This window comes from Vombatus ursinus, unplaced genomic scaffold (genome assembly GCF_900497805.2).
Source record: "Vombatus ursinus unplaced genomic scaffold, bare-nosed wombat genome assembly UNPS02004260.1, whole genome shotgun sequence".
Classification (NCBI taxonomy): Eukaryota; Metazoa; Chordata; class Mammalia; order Diprotodontia; family Vombatidae; genus Vombatus; species Vombatus ursinus.
This window is the reverse complement of record NW_020944038.1, coordinates 281,747-302,393: the sequence shown is the minus strand read 5'-3', so window position 1 is coordinate 302,393 and position 20,647 is coordinate 281,747. Positions and strand designations below refer to the sequence as shown.

At 51.1% G+C, this 20,647-nt stretch overlaps 1 protein-coding gene across 2 annotated transcripts in view; it reads left to right on the top strand.

The window, feature by feature from the left end:
* Window positions 1-19,458, top strand: part of LOC114054182 (apolipoprotein B-100-like) — a 41,473-nt gene extending 22,015 nt beyond the window's left edge. For both annotated transcript variants that reach the window (XM_027877352.1, XM_027877347.1), the window contains exons 25-29: window positions 176-558; window positions 6,319-13,800; window positions 14,783-14,897; window positions 15,213-15,396; window positions 17,432-19,458. In XM_027877352.1, the coding sequence (XP_027733153.1) occupies window positions 176-558; window positions 6,319-13,800; window positions 14,783-14,897; window positions 15,213-15,396; window positions 17,432-19,012 (9,745 nt within the window). In that variant the 3' untranslated portion in view covers window positions 19,013-19,458. The remainder of the gene's footprint in view (window positions 1-175; window positions 559-6,318; window positions 13,801-14,782; window positions 14,898-15,212; window positions 15,397-17,431) is intronic.
* The last annotated feature ends 1,189 nt before the right edge of the window (window positions 19,459-20,647 follow it).

Below are 20,647 nucleotides of genomic sequence, written 5' to 3'. Positions count from 1 at the left end.
CTCCCCATTCTACAGATGAGCAAAGCAAGGCTAGAGAAGTTCAGCGACGGACCTAGAGCCACATTATTAGTTAGTTAGTTAGCTGGTTAGTGGCAACACCAGGACCAGAGCCGCGGTCCTTAGGTCTGCGCCCTTCCACTGCAGCCTCACCGCTCACTTGCTTGGTTGCTTACAGTGATGGCCGAGTCAGATACACGCTGAACAAGAATCACGTGAAGGTCGAGATTCCTTTGCTTTTTGGTGGGAAGTCACTGGAGCAGCTTCAGCTGAGCCGGGTGATCCGGACGTCGGCTCTGGACCTCCAGGCCATCGGGCTCCAGTGGCCGGCGCGGGAGCTCAAGCTGCCTCCACTGACCATCCCCAAGTCCTACCCCCTTAAGGTGCCCCTTCTGGGCATCCTGGAACTCTCCACCAACGTCTACAGCAACCTCTACAACTGGTCGGCTTCCTACACTGGTGGAAACACCACGGCCGACACGGCCCAGCACGTCAGCTTCCAATCCCGGTACCACATGAAAGCCAACTCAGCCCTCAGTCTTTTCTCCTACAGTCTGCAAGGTGAGCCGGTGCCCCACCTGGAGTCATCTTACCGGGGTTGGGGGGGTTCTGGGCATTGGCGGTGGTGCCCGTGCACTGGGTGATTAGGCATGGCTTCTGGAGTGAGGAGGGCCGGCTGCCTCTGCCTGGTCTGGGAACCCGAGGAGGGGACATCAGGGCCCTGACATGGGAGTGTTCCTGGAAGGGACTGGGGGTGCATCTCCTGCAGAGGAGAAGGTTTGGGGTCGGCGTGAGAAAGAGACCTTTGCCTGACTCCAGAGGCAGACCGCAGCCTGAGACAGGCAGCGGGGCAGATGTCCAGAGCCCTTTTCTGTGCTAGACACTGGCTGGGGTGCCACATCACTACAGAAAGGCAAACTCTCCAGGAAATAGGAGGGCAATGGGCCCGGGGCCTGGGTTTCTCGCTCCTTTTACAAACCTAAGGCTCTTGGTTAGGTAGGATGGGGTTTGTTCATAAAATGTCATGTCAGTTGTGTCTGACTCTTCATGACCCCCTTTGGGGTTTTCTTGGCAAAGATACTGGAGGGGTTTAACATTTCCTTCTCCAGTTCATTTTACAGATGAGGAAACTGAGGCAAGCAGGTGACTTGCTCAGGGTCACACAGTTAATAAGTATCTGAGGCTGGATTTGATACTGGAGTGGTTTGCTGTTTCCTTCTCCAACTTATTTACAGATGAGGAAATTGAGGCAAACAGGGTTAAGTGCCTTGTCCAGGGTCACACAGCTAGTAAGTGTCTGAGGCTGGATTTCAATTCAAGTAGATGAGTCTTTGTGACTCCAGGCCCTTTAGAGATGTGAAAAACTAGAAACATTTCAGGAAGACAGTTCCTTCCACAAATTTACTAATTTTTCATAGAATACACGAAAGCCAGCTTTAGCTTCTTTTCCAGGTTTTTCCATCATTTTTATGAGCCTTCATGCCCCTATGTAGATATGACCTAAATATTGCAGTGGTATGAGTTTTCATCATAGACCATAAGCTTCTCAAAGGCAGACACTGCATCATTCTGCACCTTCGTCTCCCAGTGCCTTCCCCGGAGCAGAGGCTGAATATGTCTGGCAAGCTGGGTTAGATTAACTCTTCCCCCAGGCACAGTCAAACCTGTTTCCTTCCCTCCAAAATGAACACATGTATTCTCTCCATGGACATCTCCCACTCGCCTACAGCAACCCACACAGATTGCTTCCTCCTCCAGACAATGCCTTGCTTGGTGCCGAGCAGACACACCTCATCTCATGTAGTCTATCCATCTGTCCATCCATCCACTCATTCATCTATCCATCCTTCCATCTATCCTTTCATCCACCCATCCATCCATCCATCCACCAATACATTCATCCATCTATTCATTCCTTCCTTTACCTACCCAGCTATTCATCTATCCAAACATTCCTTCCTTCCTTCATCCATCTATCCAAGCATGCATGCATGCATTCATTCATTCATTCATTCATTGTTTCAACAAGCATTTATTAAAATATCTACTATGTGCCATCCATTGAGCCCAGTCCTGAGGCCCCACAGACAAAAATGAAATGGTGCCTTTGGGTTTGAAGAAGCTTCTCTTGTATTGTATAGACACCAAATAGGCCCAGGGAAATAAGTCCATGCTATATACTGAAGAAATATAAAGATATTTGTGGGGTTAGGAGGGGGCAGAAATAGTCACAACTGAGAGGACAGGACGGCCTCAGGCAGGAGAGAGCCCTCATCTAAGTCTTGAAGGAAGCGCGATAGTTGGACAGGTGAACATGAGGAGGGAGAGTATTCCAGGCTTAGAAGATTTGGCCTCTGCCAAGGCAGGGAGGTAGGAGGAGGGTCTTGTATGGATGGAGAAGAGGAAGTGGCCAGAAGGGGAGGACCCTGCACTGAAGGCAGGGGGATGAGTATCTGGGGAGCCTCGAGGGCTTTTTGTGGACTTATGACAGGGGCCACCTCCACCTCAGGCTTCTGGACAGTCCCTTTGGAAGGTGTGTAGAGGATGAGCTGGAGAGGCAGGGAGGCAGTGAGGAGGAGGGCGAGGGAGGCCACTGTGACAGCAGAGGACGGGGCAGCAGACGGGAGGGTGCGTCAACAGGACCTGGTGTTGGTCCCCAGCCTCAGCATCGCCTTGCCGGGGTGGACTTGAATGGCCCAGAGCACAAGGCTCCTGGCCTGGCCCTCTCTCCTCCTGCCTCCCTCCCTTCCTCCCAGGGTTAAGGCCACAAGAGCCATACACAGGCAGCAGAAAAGAGGAGACACAGTAGCTGCTTGGGGTCCCTGCCACAAAACCAGCCCAACAGGGATGTCCCAGGGGAAGGCATTGTGTGCACACATCCGTCCAGGCACTCTAGGGGCCGCCTGGGGAGTGTCCATAGCAGGGGGAGGTCCCTGGAGGCACAACTGGTCTGGAGGTGGGCTTGAGTTCAGCCACAAAGGATAGCTAGGTAGAGAGAAGAGAGGAGGCCAGCCATTGAGAGTGACCTGAGCAACGGCTCCCAGGCAGGTGGGAGTAGTGGTCAGTCTGGAGGGGGTCCGAGGATGAGGAACCACACGTTCCTGTAGTGCTCCAAGGCCTGTGGAATGCTGTCTGCCTGGCAGCCTTGTAAAGCACATGGTCATTCTATTCAGTCCATCTTACAGATGAAGAAACTGAGGCATAGAAGTTAAGTGGCTTTGCTAGTAGGTGGATAGGGTGTATCTGGGGGAGTGATGGCAGGTACCATGACCCCCCCATGCAGGTTGGGGGTCCCATGACACATCTGGAGTTGAATGTCCTCTGGCATCCCCCTTTTTGTGGAAGGGCCAGCCGTCCTCTCTCTCTCTGTCCACTCCCCACCTAGGCAGGGTCATTCACAGGCCAAGTCTTTGTTGTTGTCTATGCCAGATTCCCTAATCTGCATCTCTAGCCCTGACCTCTGTCTTGAGCCTCTGACCCCTCAGACTCTCCACATTCCAAGCCGAGCTCTGCCTTTCTTTCTAAGGCTCCTTAGGACTCCATGCTTCGTCCTGATGCCCTCCCACTGCCCCAAGGTCGGGACCTCTGCCTCATCTTGGTCTCTTCCCCTCTTTCTCCCCCCCAGTCCAGCTGGTTCCTAGGCCCCGTCTCTACCATCACAGCAACGCCTGCAATGTCCATCTCCTTCTCTCAATTCCCATGGGCACAGCTTCCTTGCTGGCCTCCCTACCTCCTGCCTTCCCCTCTGCAGGCCATCCTTCATCCTGATGCTTTTCTGTGATTTCTTGACTCAAACCCAATCCAGTGCCTACTGAATAGTGTCCAAACTCCTTGTGCCCTTCACCCCCGGCACCTTCCCTTTCCAGGCTCCCCCCTCCCTAATGCCCTCGATGGGTACCCCATATTAGCCACACCTGACATCTCTGCTTTCCTTATTCTGAACCTTATGCCTGAACCACCTTGCCCCTCCCCTCTGTCTGTTGAACTCCTGGCTATTGCTCAAGGCCCAGCTCAAAGGGACCCTCCCTCCACGAAGCCGTTCCTGGCCTGCCCTGTTGAAAATGAGCCTTCCTTCCTCCACCCTCGTCTCTTCTGGGCTGTGGTCCTGGATTTATTAGATGGAGGTTATAGATTTGGGTGGGGGCCACCTTGCCCTGACTAGGTCTAATGCTCCATAAGGGCAGCACAGGGACGCAGCACCCCGCCCAGGCACACCTCCTCGACGTTTGCTGAAGGAATGAAAAGACTGAACGGCTGCCTCCCTTGCTCGGCCTGGTTTGTCTTCCTCCTTTCTCTTCTCTCTGTGTGTTTGTCCTGGGCTTCTTTCTCCTCGGGGCCCAGCCTAGGGTCTGACCCAGACACAGTAGGATGGCATCTGCGTCATTCCAGTCAAGTCAAGGCAACGAGCATCATCTGACAGTCCAGACGACGAGTCCGGTCTGTAGAGGATCTCCATGAGAGGGTGGGCTTTGGATTTGTCCCGACTCTGCCGATGGCGGCTTAGGGCTTGGTCTTTGGGAGAGTTTCATGATGGAGCAATGGAACATAAGGCTTCATGTTTAGAGCCTCCCCTTTCATCCAAAAAAAAAAGAGGTTTTACAGAAAAGCCAGGGACAAGAACGGAGCAGGATGAGACCACATGGGCAGGGTGCAGAAGGGTGTGGCCACAGGGATGAGGTGATAGAGCCTGGATTAGGGTCAGAGTAGGAAGCTGTTCAAACCAAAACCCCCAGGGTCAGCCCTGATGAGGCAGTTTGAAAAGTCCAGTTTTATTGACCCGGGGTGGTGGGGAGCGTCACTTTTCCGGCTACTTACCACTTAACACTTTAAGCAGCCTGACTACGTTTCTTCAAAACTCCATGCTTTCTTTTGGGTGGGTCCCAATTTCTTCCTCCAAGGCCCATCTGGGACCTACCTGGTCTGTGGTCCTTGGGAGTGGCCCTAGACTGTTCGATTCCCAGCTGGCCCACGTTCAGAACCCCCACAGTCGAGCAGAACCTGCCAGAGCTCGGGCATTCCCTCCCTCCCTCAACCAATCAGCAGGTATTTATTGTGGACCTACCAGGTGCATGCCTGTGCTGGCCTCTGGGGCTGCATGTTCAGAGAAAGAGATAGTCCTCGCTCCCCAAGGGCTTCCATTCTGATGGAGAGGCAACACGGGCACACACGCGCGCACACGTGTGTGTCTGTGTGTGCGTACGCATGCGCGCAGAATAAGCATCTAGTGGTCATTCCATAAGCTCGTTAGGAAGGGAGGGCACTGGCCAGAGGGGAAGGCTGGACTGGGAGTAGGATGGGAGCGGGCCTCCTTCTGTGCCCCTGGAGAGGACTTCCCCTGCTTGTGAATCTGGAGCCTCCCACACGCTTCCCTCTCCTCCATCAGCACCACGCAGCCATCATTTTATCTTCCTTTGGTGGCATGGAGCCATCTTGTGAACACATGTCACTGTGGGTGCTGCCCTTGTGTGACACACGCTCTCCAGAGCAGTGAAGGAGGAAGGCTTAGCAGGTCCTTCCTTTGTCTCTCCCGCCTGTCATTTTCACGGATATTAGCAGAGTCTCTGCAGCTTTACTCTTTTCCCCACTTCTTCCTGTCCATTATAATCTGGGAAGAATTAAAGGTCATTGGGGAAAGCAGCTGACCTTGTTTAATTTCATCAGCAGCTGTCATGGTCTACGCAGGGATCACCTGATGGGCTTTGGCATGAGGGCTCCTGCCTCCCTCCCCATGGAATGCAGTGCGTGGGCTTTATGGCAGCTGTGGGGTATTAAAGTCCAGTGGCCTTGCTGAATGTTGTGCCCTGTGTGATTGAGGCTGCTAGCAGACTGATCTCTGGATAAATCGGGCATTACTATCTTACTGGAAAGTTTTAACAAAGGTTTGGTCAGATTGTTCATTGCTGTTTTTCAGTCATTTCAGTCATGTCTGACTCTCCGTGACTCCATTTGGGGTTTTCTTCACAAAAGTACTAGAGGGGTTTGCCATTTCCTTCTCTAGCTCATTTTACAGACTGAGGAACTGAGGCAAACAAGATTAAGTGACTTGGCCAAAGTCACACAGCTAGTAAGTGTCTGAGGCCAGATTTGATACTAGAATGGTTTGCCATTTTCTTCTCCAGTTCATTTTATAGATGAGGAAACTGAGGCAAACAGGGTGAAGTGACTGGCCCAGTGATACCCGGCTAGTAACTGTCTGAGTCTGGATTTGAATTCAGGTCTTCCTGACTCCAGGTCCAGTGCTCTATCCACTCCGCTACCTAACTGCCCTGTATCAGATTGTACTTACTTCATTTAACCAATAGCATTTCTCTTTTCTCTTAGGATCCGGGGAAACAACTTATGACCATGGGAACACGTTTACTTTATCCTGTGATGGATCTCTGCACCACAAATTTCTGGATTCAAATCTCAAGCTCAGCCATGTAGAGAAATTTGGGAATAATCCGGCTTCCAAAGGTTTCCTAACACTTGATGCTTCCAGCGGCTTGGGGCCACAGGTGTCCTTTTCAGTCCACTTCGATTCAAAGAGGAAGCTTCACTTGTATGTCAAAGAAATCAAAGCAGATGGTCAGCTCAGGGCTTCTTCCTTCCACACTACGAGCACATATGCCTTGTCCTACCAGAGAGATGTCAGCACAGGCCAGATCAGTGGAGAGTCCAATCTGAGGCTGGACTCCTCCTTCTTCCAGGCCACCAACCAGGTGATAGGCAGGTACGGGGATGGAAGTCTCTCTGTCACCTCTGTCTCCAACCTGCAAGATGGCGGTATAAAAAACACTGCTTCCTTGACATATGAAAACAGCCAACTGACTCTGAAATCAGATACTACCGGAAAGTACTCTGACCTTGTGGCTGCCCACAAGCTGGACCTGACCTTGGCGCGGCAGAGTGCTCTGCTCAGATCTGAGTACCAGGTTGATTTCCAGGCCCTGAAGGTCTTCACCCTGCTCTCAGGGTCCCTCAATTCCCGCGGCCTTGAATTAAATGCTGACCTCCTGGGCACAGATCAAAGTAACAGCGGAGCTCACAAGGCGACTGTAAGGATTGGGCAAGATGGCGTGTCAACCAGCGCCACCACCAACCTCAAGATCCTTCCGCTGATGGTTGAAAATGAGCTGAATGCTGCCCTGGGACCTCTGGGAGCGTCCTTGAAGGTGACCACCCATGCACGCTACCAGGAACACAGTGCCAAATACACTCTGGACGGGAAGGCGGCTCTCACAGAGGTAGCCCTGGGAAGCGTGTACCAGGCCACGATTCTCGGCACGGACAGCAAAGACATCTTCAACTTCAGAATTAACAAAGAGGGGCTGACATTGTCAAATGACATGGTGGGGTCCTATAAAGAGACCAAGCTGGAGCATGTGAATAACCTGGTGATTGCTGGGTGGTCCTTGGATTTCACCTCAGAAATGGAGAACATACTAAGCCAAAACAAGCTGTATCAACAGAGCTTCAGTCTCCAACTTCAGCCTTACTTCCTCTCAGCTACCTTGAACAACAACCTCAGGTATGGCGCCCTGGATCTCGCCAACACGGGGAAGTTGAGGCTGGAGCCTCTAAAGCTAAGTCTGGGGGGCAACGTGAAAGGCACCTATGGGAAAGAGGAAATCAAGCACATCTACAGCCTGACATACGCCAACTTGTCTGCGAGTTACAAAATGGACGCTGTGGGCAAGGTGCGGGGCGCAGAGCTGACCCACCGCGTCAGCGCCAACCTCGCCGGGCTGGCTTCTTCCATCGACATCAACACCGCCTACAACTCAGAGTCCCTGCGTTTCAGCAACATCTTCCGCGCCATGATGGAGCCGTTCGTGCTGGCCGTGGACGCTCACACCACCGGCAATGGACACCTGGTCCTGGGCGGGAAGCACACGGGTCAGCTCTACAGCAAATTCCTGCTGAAAGCGGAGCCTCTGGCACTCACGTTCTCCCATGACTGCAAAGCATCTTCAGGACACCAGCTCCGGTCCCAGAGGAGCATCGAGACCACACTGGATCACAAAGTCAACGCCCTGCTCACTCCGGCTGAGCAGTCCAGTACCTGGAAGCTCAAGGCCCTGGCCAACAAAAATGAGTACAACCATGACCTCCAGGCCTACAACACCAAGGATAGAGTAGGCATGGAGCTCAGGGCTGGGGCTGCAGCCGACCTCACTGTGCTCGACTCACCCATCGAGCTGCCATCTTTGTTCAATGAACCCATTAACGTCATCGACGTATTTGACTTGAGGACCGCTACTGACAAGCCTCAGGAATTCAGTCTGATTGGGAGCATCAAGTATGACAAGAACTTGAATGTTCACGTGATCAACCTTCCATTCTTGGAGAGCCTGCCGGCTTATTTTGAGAAGGTCCGAGGGGCCGTTCTGGCCACCCTCCAGGACCTCCAGCGGTACCTGAAAAGCATCAACATTGACCACTATGTGAAGCAGTACCGAGTGGCCTTAGATAAGCTCCCACACCTGGTTAACAACCTTCTCGTTCACTTTAATTTTGAAGGACAAGTTATAAATGCAAAAGAGAAACTAATCACTTTTATGGAAAATCATAAGATAACAGTTGATGATCTGCAAATTTCACTGGCTAATGCCAAAATCAGACTCAATGAAATCGTATCTCAGTTACAGACTTACTTGATACAATTTGATCAGTATATTAAAGATAATTATGACCTACATAAATTAAAAGAATCTATTATAGAACTAATCAATAAACTAAAGGTTTTTGAGGAAAATTATAAAATCCATTATCATGTAATGAGATCAATCCAAGAGGTATATGAATTTCTTGAAAAAATCAATGTAAATAAAATCCGCCTCATGGTCTGGCTTCGAGCTCAGATCCTTGAGAAGCTGCAGCAGCTGAATCAGCAGATTCAGAATATTGATTTCCAGTACTGGGCTGATTGGCTGAAAGGACGAGTTGAGGACATTGATGTCAGAGTGTATATAGAATTCTTGAGAACATCATTGCCAATCCAAGAATTAAACAATATCGTTGAGCGTATCAAAGAGATTGTCATGAATCTTTTAGAAGATTATGAGGTGATTGAGAAGATCAATGCTTTTCGAGCTAAAATCCATGAGCTCACTCATAAGTATGAAGTACACAAACGGGTCCAGGCCCTACTGGACAAATTAGTCCAACTGGCCAACCAATACAAACTGAAAGAAACCACTCAGAAACTGACCAACTCCTTGAAAAAAATGGAAATCAAAGCCTACTTTGAGAAACTGCGTACTCTTGTTGATAAGGCCGTCAAGAAAGCCCAGACAGCTAAATTTGAGCAACTTATTGATGAAGTGAACAAATTCCTTGATCTCTTGGTAAAGACGCTGCGGTCTTTTGATTACAACCAGTTTGTGGATGAAGCCAACAAGACAATCCGTGAGCTGATCCAGAATATCAACGAAGAAATCCAGGCTCTGGAGCTTCCACAGAAAATCAAGGCCGCCAAATTGTATGCCGCAGAGGTCAGGGCCATGCTCGCCGACTACCTGGACAAGATCAAAGACACCCAGCTTACTGTGATCGCCGACTGGTTCTGGGATGTCATGAGCTCTGCTTCTGTAATTGACGTTAAAGGGAGATTTCAAGAAATCCTTGAAGACACAAGAGACCGATTATACAAACTGGACATTCAGAGGGAAATCCAACATGGTCTACAAACCATCAGCCAGGTTTACAACACCCTCGTCACCTACATCTGGGACTGGTGGATGTTGATCGCCAAAGAGCTAACTGACTTTGCTGAGCAGTACCATGTCAAAGACTGGGCCGAGAGCGTGAAAAGGCTCGTAGAGCATGGCTTTACTGTCCCTGAGATCAAAACAGCCCTTGGCACCCTGCCTGCCTTTGAGGTCAGTCTCCGAGCTCTACAAGAAGCCACCTTCCGGACTCCTGATTTCATGGTTCCCTTGACAGACTTAAGGATTCCTTCTACTCAGATCAACATAAAGAAATTGAAAGAAATAAGGGTTGCATCCCAGTTTACCACCCCAGAATTTTCCATCCTCAACACCTTCGTGGTTCCATCCTTTACAATTGACCTCATAGAAATCAAACTCAAGATCATTAGGACCATTGACCAGATCATGTCGAGTGAATTCCGGTGGCCCCTGCCAGAAATCTCTTTGCAGGATTTGAAGGTGAAAGACACACTTCTCGCCGCACTCACCCTACCAGACTTCCATCTCCCAGAGGTGACCATCCCAGAAATTGTCATTCCAAAGCTCAGCCTAAATGAATTTCAGGTTCCTGATATTCAGATCCCAGAATTTCAGCTTCCCCGCATCCCCCACACAGTTGTCATCCCAACCTTTGGCAAAGTATCCGCTGCTTTAAAAATCACATCTTCCTTTTTCACCCTGGATGCCAGTGGGTTCATTGAAAACACAACTACCTCAGAAAGGAGCCCAGAGATTTTGGCTTCTGTGGCTGCTCAAGGACAATCCCCAGTGGACCTCCTGGATTTCACTTTTCAAGCTGATGCACACTTCTCAGCCCCTGAAATGGAAAGGTTGGTTTTGAAGGAATCTCTAGAGTTATCCAGCAAGTACCTAAAGGCAGAGCATGACAGCGAGATGGTGTTTTTGGGAACCTCCATCCTTGGCAAAGTGAACACTCTGGCCAACATCCACACAGACAAGAATACAATGGAGTTGGGCAACAGCCTGTCTCTCAAGCTAGAGAAGCAGGTGACCTTGGACAGCAACACAAAATACTCTCACAAACTGAACCTTCCTCAAGCAGACTTTTCAAGCCAGATGGACCTTCGCCATGAGCTGAGAATGCTGCTGGTACTGGAGCGTGTGGCAGTTACTTCCACTGGGACAGGGTCATGGAAATGGGCCTTCCCCCACTTCTCAGATGAGGGGACACATGAGTCCCTACTCAGATTCACTGTGGAAGGACCAGTAGCTTCACTGGACATGTCCAATACCATCAACAGCAAACACGTAAAAGTGAACCAAAAACTGGCCTCTGAATCTGGCTTCCTCAATTTTGCCAAATTTGAAATCCAGTCTGAAGTTCAGTCCCAGCACGTGGGCCAGAGTGTGTTGAAGGTTCGAGGCTCAGCGATGCTGGGAGAGATGAAGGCAGAGCTCATGGGGACCCACGACGCTAACTTAAACGGGAGAGTTACTGGAACCTTGAGAAATTCCCTGTCCCTTGTGGTGCAGCCATTTGAGGTTGGTGCAGAAGTGAACAATGAAGGAAACGTGAAGGTGAGCTTTCCCCTGAAGCTGACTGGAAAGATTGATTTCCTCAACAACTATGCCCTGGTCCTGAGCTGCGACATGCAACAAGTCAGCTGGCAATCAGGTGCCAGGTTCAATCAGTACAGATACAGCCAGAATTTCTCTGCAGGGAACGATGTGAACAGCCTGGAAGCTCACGTGAGCATTAATGGGGAAGCCAACCTGGATTTCTTAAATGTTCCTCTCACAATTCCTGAAATGAATCTGCCTTACACCAAGGTCACGACTCCCCCGTTGAGAGACTTTTCCTTGTGGGAAAGGACAGGCTTGAAGGATTTCCTAAAGACCACCAAGCAGTCCTTTGACTTGAGTGTCAACGCTCAGTACAAAAAGAACAGAGACAGCCATTCCATCCTGTTCCCCCTCGGAGCGGTCTATGATGCCCTCAGCCCAAACATCAACGTTCTCCATCAGCACTTTGAGAAAGGCAGAGACAAGACTCTGGATTTCCTAACAAAGTCATACAATGAAACGAAGGTCAAGTTTGAAAAGCACAAAGTGGAAGCCTCCCTCGACAAGCTCCCTAGAACTTTGAGGATTCCAGGCTACTACATCCCTGTGCTCAACATCGAGGTCTGTCCGTTCACGGCAGAGTTGCCAGCATTTGGCTACATGGTGCCCAAGGAGACAAGCACCCCTGCTTTCACCATCCCTGGCATTGGCTTCTCCTTGCCATCTTACACCCTTGTCCTGCCATCCCTCGAGTTCCCAGTTCTCCATGTGCCTGCGAGCCTCCAAAAGCTCAGCCTCCCAGACTTCAAGATTCCTCGGCCGTCCGACCACATCCTGATACCAGCCATGGGCAACCTCACCTACGATTTTTCGTTCAAGTCAAGCGCTATCACACTGAGCACAAATATGGGCCTGTACAATAAGTCAGATATCGTGGCTCATTTCAGGTCATCTTCCTTCTCCGTCATTGACGCTTTACAGTATAAGTTAGATGGGACAACTAGTTTGACCAGGAAAAGGGGCCTGAAGCTAGCCACGGCTCTCTCCCTGAATAACAAATTTGTGGAGGGGAATCATGACAGTACCATCAGCCTGACCAAGAAGAACATGGAAGCCTCTGTGACCACCACGGCCAAAGTCCAGTGCCCAGTCCTGAGAGCAAATTTCCAGCAGGAGCTCTCCGGGAACATGAAGTCCAAGCCCATCATTTCTTCCATCATCAAGCTCAAGTACAACTTTACCTCTGCCCAGTTGCACAGCAGCGCCAAAGGGGCTATAGACCACCAGCTCACTGTGGAAAGCTTCATCCCTTATTTGTCCATTGAGACAGCCACCAAAGGCAGCATGAGTGGCTCAGTCCTTTCCCAAAAGTATTCTGGGGCCATCTCCAGTGAGGCCAACTCCTACTTGGACACCAAGAGCATGCGTTCTTCAATGAAGCTCGAAGGGACCTCCAAAGTAGATGGCATCTGGAACGTGGAGGCAAAGGAAAACTTTGCCGGGGAAGCTTCTGTTGGGCACATCTACACTGTCTGGGAACACAATGGGAAAAACCATTTACAGCTGAGGAGAGGGTTTTCAACAAGTGGGGAGCAAAACAGCAAAGTGACATTAGAGCTGGCCCCGTGGACAGCATCCAGTGTGATTCAGGTGCAAGTCAGCCAGCCTAGTAATCTCTTCAAGAAGGCCTCCCTTGGCCAGGTGGTGACCCTGACTGCCAGCCTCAAGGACCAGCGGGCCGGCTGGAAAGGCGAGGGCCACATTCAGACAGCATCCTTCAGTCACAACATCCAGCTGTCTAATGACCCATCCGAAATCCGTCTGGACGTGGCCAGCTCCTTAGAAGGCTACATGTCCTTCCTGAAAGACGCTCTCCTGCCAGTTTATGACACTAGCCTGTGGGATATCTTGAAGCTGGATGTGACCACCAGTGCTGACAGGAAACAGTACCTCCACATTTCCAGTGCCCTTTTTTATACCAAAAACCCCACTGGCTACCAGTTCTCTATCCCTGTGAAAGAAACGGCCGATGAATTCATCATCCCTGGACCAGAACTGAAGTCTTTGGTCACACCAGCATCCAGCCCTGAGAGCAGCTATATAAGATTAGCCAAGAAGACCATCATGGCACCATTTGCCCTCAGTTTACCATCACTGCCCCAAGTAAAATTCCCCAGAGTGGAAGTGTCCACAGAGTACTCTACATCAGAAGGGTCTACACTTCCCTTCTTTGGGGTGACTGTGCCTGAGTTCCAGGTAACACTGTCTTCATTCACTCTTCCCAAAAATCTTCCCCTTGCTGGGGCCATCCTGGATCTAAATGAGTTAGCTAACAAAATTGCAGACTTTGACTTGCCCAGCATCACCATGTCTGAGCAGAGCATCAGTGTCCCGACTCTGACCTTCTGGCTGCCCACCGGAATCTTCCTGCCTTCCTTCGGAGCACTGACTGGAAACTTCCAAGCAGCGTCGCCAGTGTACAACACCTCCTGGAGCGCCAACCTGAAGAGGAAAGAAGACCGTTTGGAGACGACGCTCGAGGCCACGTGCAGCAGCACGATGCAGCTGCTACAGTATGATCTCGACTGTAAGGACAAGGTTTACTCTCTCTCCTCTGGGCTAGGGGTCCCCACAGGGTAAGCCAGGAAGGGAGTGTGCACACAGGTGGCAGCACCTCAGAATTAAAGAAAGTCCGTGACACAAACCTGTTGAGAAACCACATAGGCAAAAGAAACCTTTGGGACAGGTTGGTTTTTGTAATAATAAACGTCTCTTAGATGTTTATGTGCAATGGAGATTTGCACAGTGTCTGTCCCATACCCTCCACCCATGCCTAATTGCAATGGAATGATTATATGTATATGTAGATATATATATACACATACACGATCCTAGGTTTATTGACCTTGATAAGGACCACTTGGCTTATTAAACAAAGAGCAGCTGTTCATGCGCCCCCGATGGCAGGAACTGGTGAAGAGAGGCTGCCTTCTCCTCGTGTGCAGACACTTCAGACACAGCTCTCATTCAGGGGGTGTGGTGCCTCTTCAGAGGCAGAGTGTGTGTGGCAGTGGGCAGCCCTACAAGGGTTTTCCCCAGAAAGAATTGAATCCATACAAACCATTTCCCAGGCCAGGCCTAGAAATATTCAAGTGGCAGCTTTTTTTTTTTTTAAATAAACAATCTTTTATTTTTCCCAAATTGTGGTGAAGTCAAAAGTTGGAAATTCAGAAGAATGATAATAATAATGATATCAATAGCTACCATGTACATAGTGCTTTAAAATCTGCAAAGCACTTTACGTATCTTTTCTCATTTGGACCTCACAAGCACTTTGGGAAGGAGGTAATGATTCTTATTTTACAGCTGAGGAAGCTGGCAGACAAAAGTGAAGGGGGTCAGAGCCAGCAAGTATGTGAGGCTGGGTTTGAACACAGGTCTTTGTGACTCCCGGCCCAGCAGTCTGCGCCATGGGGTGCCCCCGGCTGAATTCTTACACCTGTTGGGTCTGCGCACATTCAGGAGTCTCCCTTGCTAACTTGGCGACCCACACAATCTCTCTCCCACAGATGGGGCCACATACGCCTTTGAAGACAACGTCTTGGTGGGGAAGATGTCGGGCAGGTTCTCCCACAGGGAACTGCGCGCGGAATATGAAGACCTACTTAAGGTTCAAGGTCTCAAGTAAGTATGGCCTCTTGTGGAGAAGAGGGAGCCGGGATTCGGTTCAGTAAACGCAGAGCACGTCAATCCAAAGGAGGTACCAGGCACTTCCGGGTTGGGGCTCGGGGCATGGCCCCCATACACTGGGGTCCTGCAGAGTCATGTCTCCTCATTTATCCCAGGAGGTGCTGGGCCAGATGAACTCGAGCGTCTGCCGCCTCAGCTGCGTCTATGTCCTGGGGCGGGGGAGCTGCTGAGCTGAGCCCTGGCAGAACAGAGGGGAGTGGGTCGGCTCTCAACACCCTAAATGGCTGAGGACAGGCCATTACTTTTCAGAATCTTGGAGGAAACCAAGACCTTCAAAGTCACCAGCCCCACATTCACCAATGTCCTCATGAACTACCAGCAAGATGGAAACAACTTCTCCCTGACCATCTCCTCTCCACCCATCGGCACCCTGGGCCTGGATTTCCAGGGAAGCCCCCAGGTTCTTCAAGGAAAGATATACCACCATCCCACGGTGAGGGCCCTTGGCATAGCAGAGGCAGAGTGAGCCGAGGAGTGGGCGGTGTGCCCCTGGAATGTTCCACAGGGCCAGGAGCTTTTGGGTCTGGGAGCCCAAAAGCACTGCTTTCTGGAAACTGAGGCGGGTTTATTTGTTTTGTCATCAGGAGTCATTATTTTACTGAAGAAGCCAAGGACGGCTTGGCTTTATGCCTCCTTGGAAAGCTACCCCAGCTAGGCCTGTTAGGGGCAGGACCTCCCCAGAGGGCTCCAGTCTCCAAAGCCCCATTCCTAACAGAGGCAAACAGGGAATTGACAATTTCTGACCTGACTGGAAAGGAGGAGGTGGTGCCAGAGGTCATCAGTCCAGCTCCTTCCTTCCCAGTTTTACTTAAGAGAAAACCGAGGCCTGCCAGGAAGGGAGCTAAGGTTTCATAGCTAGTAAAGGAACACTTCAGCATTGGAACCCAGGGCCTCTAAGTCTCGCCCCTGACTCTTGCCATGACACCCTCACCCTTGCCAAATAGGGCCAGGAAGAATTGGCTGAAAAGAGGTCCTTGGACCCTTGATCACCAGTTGCTTTCTGAAGCTTATCAGAACCTTGGCAGGACAGGGCCCTTCTCCTTCCTGAGTCGCTCCCCTTTCCCCACTCTGTCCACTCCCTCCTGCCCTCCCTTCCCCCTCCTTTTCCAGCTGTCCTTTGTCCCTCCCTCTATTTAGAAAAGCCCTAAATGGAAGAGGGGGGGAAGGGCCCCTCCCTGGGCTGGGTCTCAGCTCCAGTGACCCAGGGCAGGTGTGCTTGTCTCTCCTCTCTGTCATATCCTCCTCCGGTGCCTTCGGCTGGTCCCCGATGCCATCTCTCCCAGCAGATGAAAGGTATGCCAGGCCTGTTATGGGGAATGAGGCGGGATGGAGAGTCAGGGGCCTGAGCTTCCATCCCACGTTGGTGACTGACTTACCGTGGGGTCCTGGCAGAGGCATGCTATCTCATTCATCCCAAGACGTGCTGGGCCAGATGAGTGAACTCAAGCATCTGCCGCCTCAACTACATCTATGTCCTTCTTCTTTGCAGAGCAGAGTTTGGGGAGGAAATTAACAGCCAAGTTCTCAGAGTAGTCCAGGCTTCGAATCCATCCCACAATCCATCAGCATGCATTCATTATGTACCTGTTATGTTCCAGGCCTTGGGCAGGTGCCAGAGATAGAAAGACAGAAAAGGAAACAGGGCTTATTTTCTACTTAGGTCCCTAGATAAGTACACACAGTATAAATAAAAAATCGTTTTGAGAGGGAGGACACTGGCGACTGTGGAGGCCAGGAAGGGCTGCTGGCCACAGGGCTGTTTGTGCTGACTCCAGAAGGAGTCGGGAATTCTGGGAAGTGGAGGAGAGGAAGGAGAGGGCCAGGGAAGAGAGGTGGGCCCTCACATGGGAGGCAGCCCAGAATTGTAGAGATATTGGGAAGCCAAAGGGAAGAAGCCGGGAAAGAGGGGAAGGGGTAGGTGGTGAAGGGGGTTCAAAGCCAAGAAGAGACTTTTGTCTGTTCCGGGAGGCCAGAAGGAGCCACTGGGACTCAGTGAAGAGTAGGGGTGACATGGTCAGGCCTGTACCTTAGGAAATTCCCTTTGGTGGCTGAATGAAGGATAGACTGGAGGGGGAGAGGTCTGCCCAAGGCAGGCAGACCCACCAGCAGCTACTGCCATGGTCCAGGTGTGAGGCAATGAGAGTCTGCACCAGGGTGGGGGTGGAGTCAGAGTTGAGGAGGGGCCAGGCAGGAGAAGAGGAGGGTCTGCACCAGGGGGTGGTAGAGTCAGAGAAGAGGAGAGGGCCAGGAAGGAGGTGATGAGGGTCCCTCTGCACCAGCAACTTGTGATTTCTAGATGAAGTGTATAAATGGTGGCCATAATGAAGAGGAATGAGGTAGACAGAACTGTTTGAAAAAGAAATCGAGACTCATGCAAATGCCAACAGAAGCCACAATGAAATGCCAGAAATGTGATTGGCAGTCTGGTTAATAGGAGCCCCTCCTCTTGCCCTGTTTGCTTTGCTCAGGTCTCTCCTGAAAGGAAGCTGGCCCTAGTGGAGATGGTGCTGTCACAGCAGAGCCCTGAGGCTCTTCAGCTCAGTATGAGCTGGAACGAGGAGACAGCCTCTGAGCTGGTGCAGACCCTGAGAGCCGCCTTGCACCGGGCAGGAGAGACCCTCTACCTCTACGTGGACAAGTGTCATCGGGAGCAGACCGGCCTGGACATCGGCAGCGCCTCCAGCAAGCTGCGGAAACTCCTCCAGAAGACAGCTGACGAAGCTTATCACAGAGCCCTGAACCAGATAGACGAGGCGGAGTCGGGGCTGCGCCAGGCCGCCGGCAAGGCCGCCAGCACGTTCCAGCAGTGGGAGGACGGCACCCAGCGGCTCTACCAGGCAGAACAGGCCGACTTCTGGGATCTCAAGAACAAGGCCTTCGACGGGGCCCTGGGACTCACGCAAGAATATCACAAGAAAACGCTGCTGCTGATGGACTCTGGCATTGAGCTGCTGCAGGCCAACCGATTCCAGCTGCCGGGGCAGGCCGGTGGGTACTCGGGAGACGAGCTCTGCTCCGCAGTCCTGCGCGAGGCCGGGAACGCCTTGTCCCGGGCTTACTCCACAGTCCATCAAGCTGTAGAGGCGCTGATTTCCTACGTCAAGGACCTGGATGAGAAGGCAGCCTTCCTGGACCTCCAAAAGGGGCTTGTGGAGCTTGGAGAGCGTCTGGAGGGTTTTTCCGACAATGTCCAACACGGACTCAATGGGCTTCAGGCGGCCAAATTTTCAGACATTCTGATTTCTCTGCAGTCATTCGCTGACCGCGTTTTCCAACAGATAGAAGAAAGTATTACAGTTTTAAAGGAGAAGACATTCGCCTCTCTCAAAAATGAATTCCTGGACGGGGCTGGCCTCCTTTCTGATCTCATCCTACGGGTACTTAGGTACCTGAGAGAAAATCTCAGGGATCTGAATTCATTTGTTCTGACCCAGTTTCAGGAAATTTCTAGAAAACTCAGCCAGTTCCATAACTGTATCAAAACTCTTCGGGAAGAATATTTTGATCCAAACATCATTGGATGGACAGTGAAATACTATGAAATTGAAGACAAGTTAATCAATTTGGCCAGGAAAATCATTGATGCCCTGAAGGATTTCCATTCTAACACCTTTGAGAGCTTTCTCACCTGGGCTGCCAAACTGACAGATGAAGTGGAAAGGCTTGCCAACACAGATGTCCAGAAGTACCTCGACCTCCTCCGTGATGCTGACAGAAAAGGAAAAGAAAGGCTCCATGAGGCCTCCATGGTGGCCCAGGAAAGCATTAGCCAGTGGGCCTCAGCAGCCAAGAGGAAGGCGGCCAAGCATCGCGAGCAGTTCCTGGTCCAGCTGCAAGGTACCTCTGACGGGCTCTCTCAGGCTTTCCAGTGGGCCACTGACAAGGCTGTGAGGCTCATCAGCCTTTCTGTCCAAGGCTGCCACGCCCTCCTCAAGTACGTGGCAGAGCTTCTGCACAACCTTCGGGGGGCGACGGCCAGCAGGCTGAACACCTATGTTCAAGTCCACCCAGGGCAGCTGATGATCAATGTGCCCTACCGTTTTCACTAGCACTATTTCACCAAAGAGCCCAAACTAAAGGGTGATGTCCTTGGGGAAAATCTTCAAGGATGTACATGAGAGGGCTCCAAAAACAAGGAAGACCTGGAGAGAGTTACTGATCAGCCCCTTGCCAATGGCCAGTTCACTGGGCAGCTGATTGCTGAGCAGATGAAGAAGCAAATCGTGTTCTCGTTGTGCATTCAAAGATGGCGCCACTCACCCTGGGAGAGCTTGGATTCTGTGAGCCTTCCCCTTACAAAGAACTCTCTTCATCCAAGGGCATAAAATTAAAGGATATGGGATTGGAATGGTTACAGGTGCTGATAATCAGGGTGTCTGAACTTTGTGGAACTATGGCTTTGTAAGAGGGGAAGAGAGAATGAAAATTATAATCTGAGTTATTTTGCTGGACTTGGAAAACACAAATAAATAAATCATTTATTATATCTTCCTAAGCTGAGTGACCAGTCTCTCATAAACTACCGAGAGCTCTCTCCAGGAGAGGCGTTAGGGAGCACCAGCACATTTTGAGCAAGAGAGTAACTGGCTCTGACCTTGGCTTTAGAAAGATTGCTGCCTGTGGCCCCCGCCAGGCGTGGCTCCCCATGGTGTCAAGGTCAGCAGCAATGCTAGAGGGTATCCCTCTAAACCCCCTTCTCCCATGTCAGCCTCCCAACTCCAGAAGCCGCTCTCTTCATGGGAGCTTGGTGCCAACTTCTAAGTCAGAACTGGAGATGACCAGAGAGACCTTCCTTTTCCCAGATAAAAAAAAATTGAAGCCCCTAGGTAAGAGGAAGACCCTTGCCCAGAGCCGGAGCCCAGACTAGAACCCAGGGTGCCCAACTTAATAATGTCAGTATAGTGTCTCACCCCCCCCCAAGATAAAGCATTTTGTAAAGCATCCTTCACCCTTAGGCCTTATTGTTATCTCCACTGAGGCCAAAGGGCCTTCAACCATTCTGTTCCAACCCAGACCTTAACCCAACATTTCCCCTGTATGGTCCTTATCCATGAGTTCCCAAAGTAAGCCGATATCTGTCTACACATCCCTCCCCAAGGACCTTCTGAGTTCAGGGACAGGCGTGCCCTCCTTCAAACACGATTGTTCCCTCTATGAGAGGCTAGAGTTTAAAACCAAAGAGAAAGGAAGAGTGGATGAGGGAGGAAACCTAGGCATTGGCCCCTTTGGGACCTTCTCACCTAGGCATTGGCCCCTTTGGGACCTTCTCTGGGCTGTGATCCCTGGTTTTCAATGACCTGTCATGGGGGGTCTAGCTCTCAATTCTCACCTCCCATGGCCTGGGCAAGGCTGGAGATCTGCTCAGCAATCAAAGACCAACAGTCAAGGCATCAACACTCAGGGATAATCTTACAGTATTTCAAGGGATGGGGCTTCTCGATTTCTAAGCCCCTTTCTGCTTTGGGGGGCTATTAACCTGAAAGAGCCACTGGCATCCCTTGGGGCAGGTTGAGCCCCATTAATTACGGGGCAGCCGGCTGTCATTGACGCCCCTGTAGCCACACTGACATCTGTCCTTGGTTCATTCCGCAATCTCTGATTGATGGTTCTGTCGGGGAGCAGGCTGAGCCAGCCCTCCAACGGTGCCTGCACTGAGGGGAGTGAGCGGACAGACAGATGTTCCC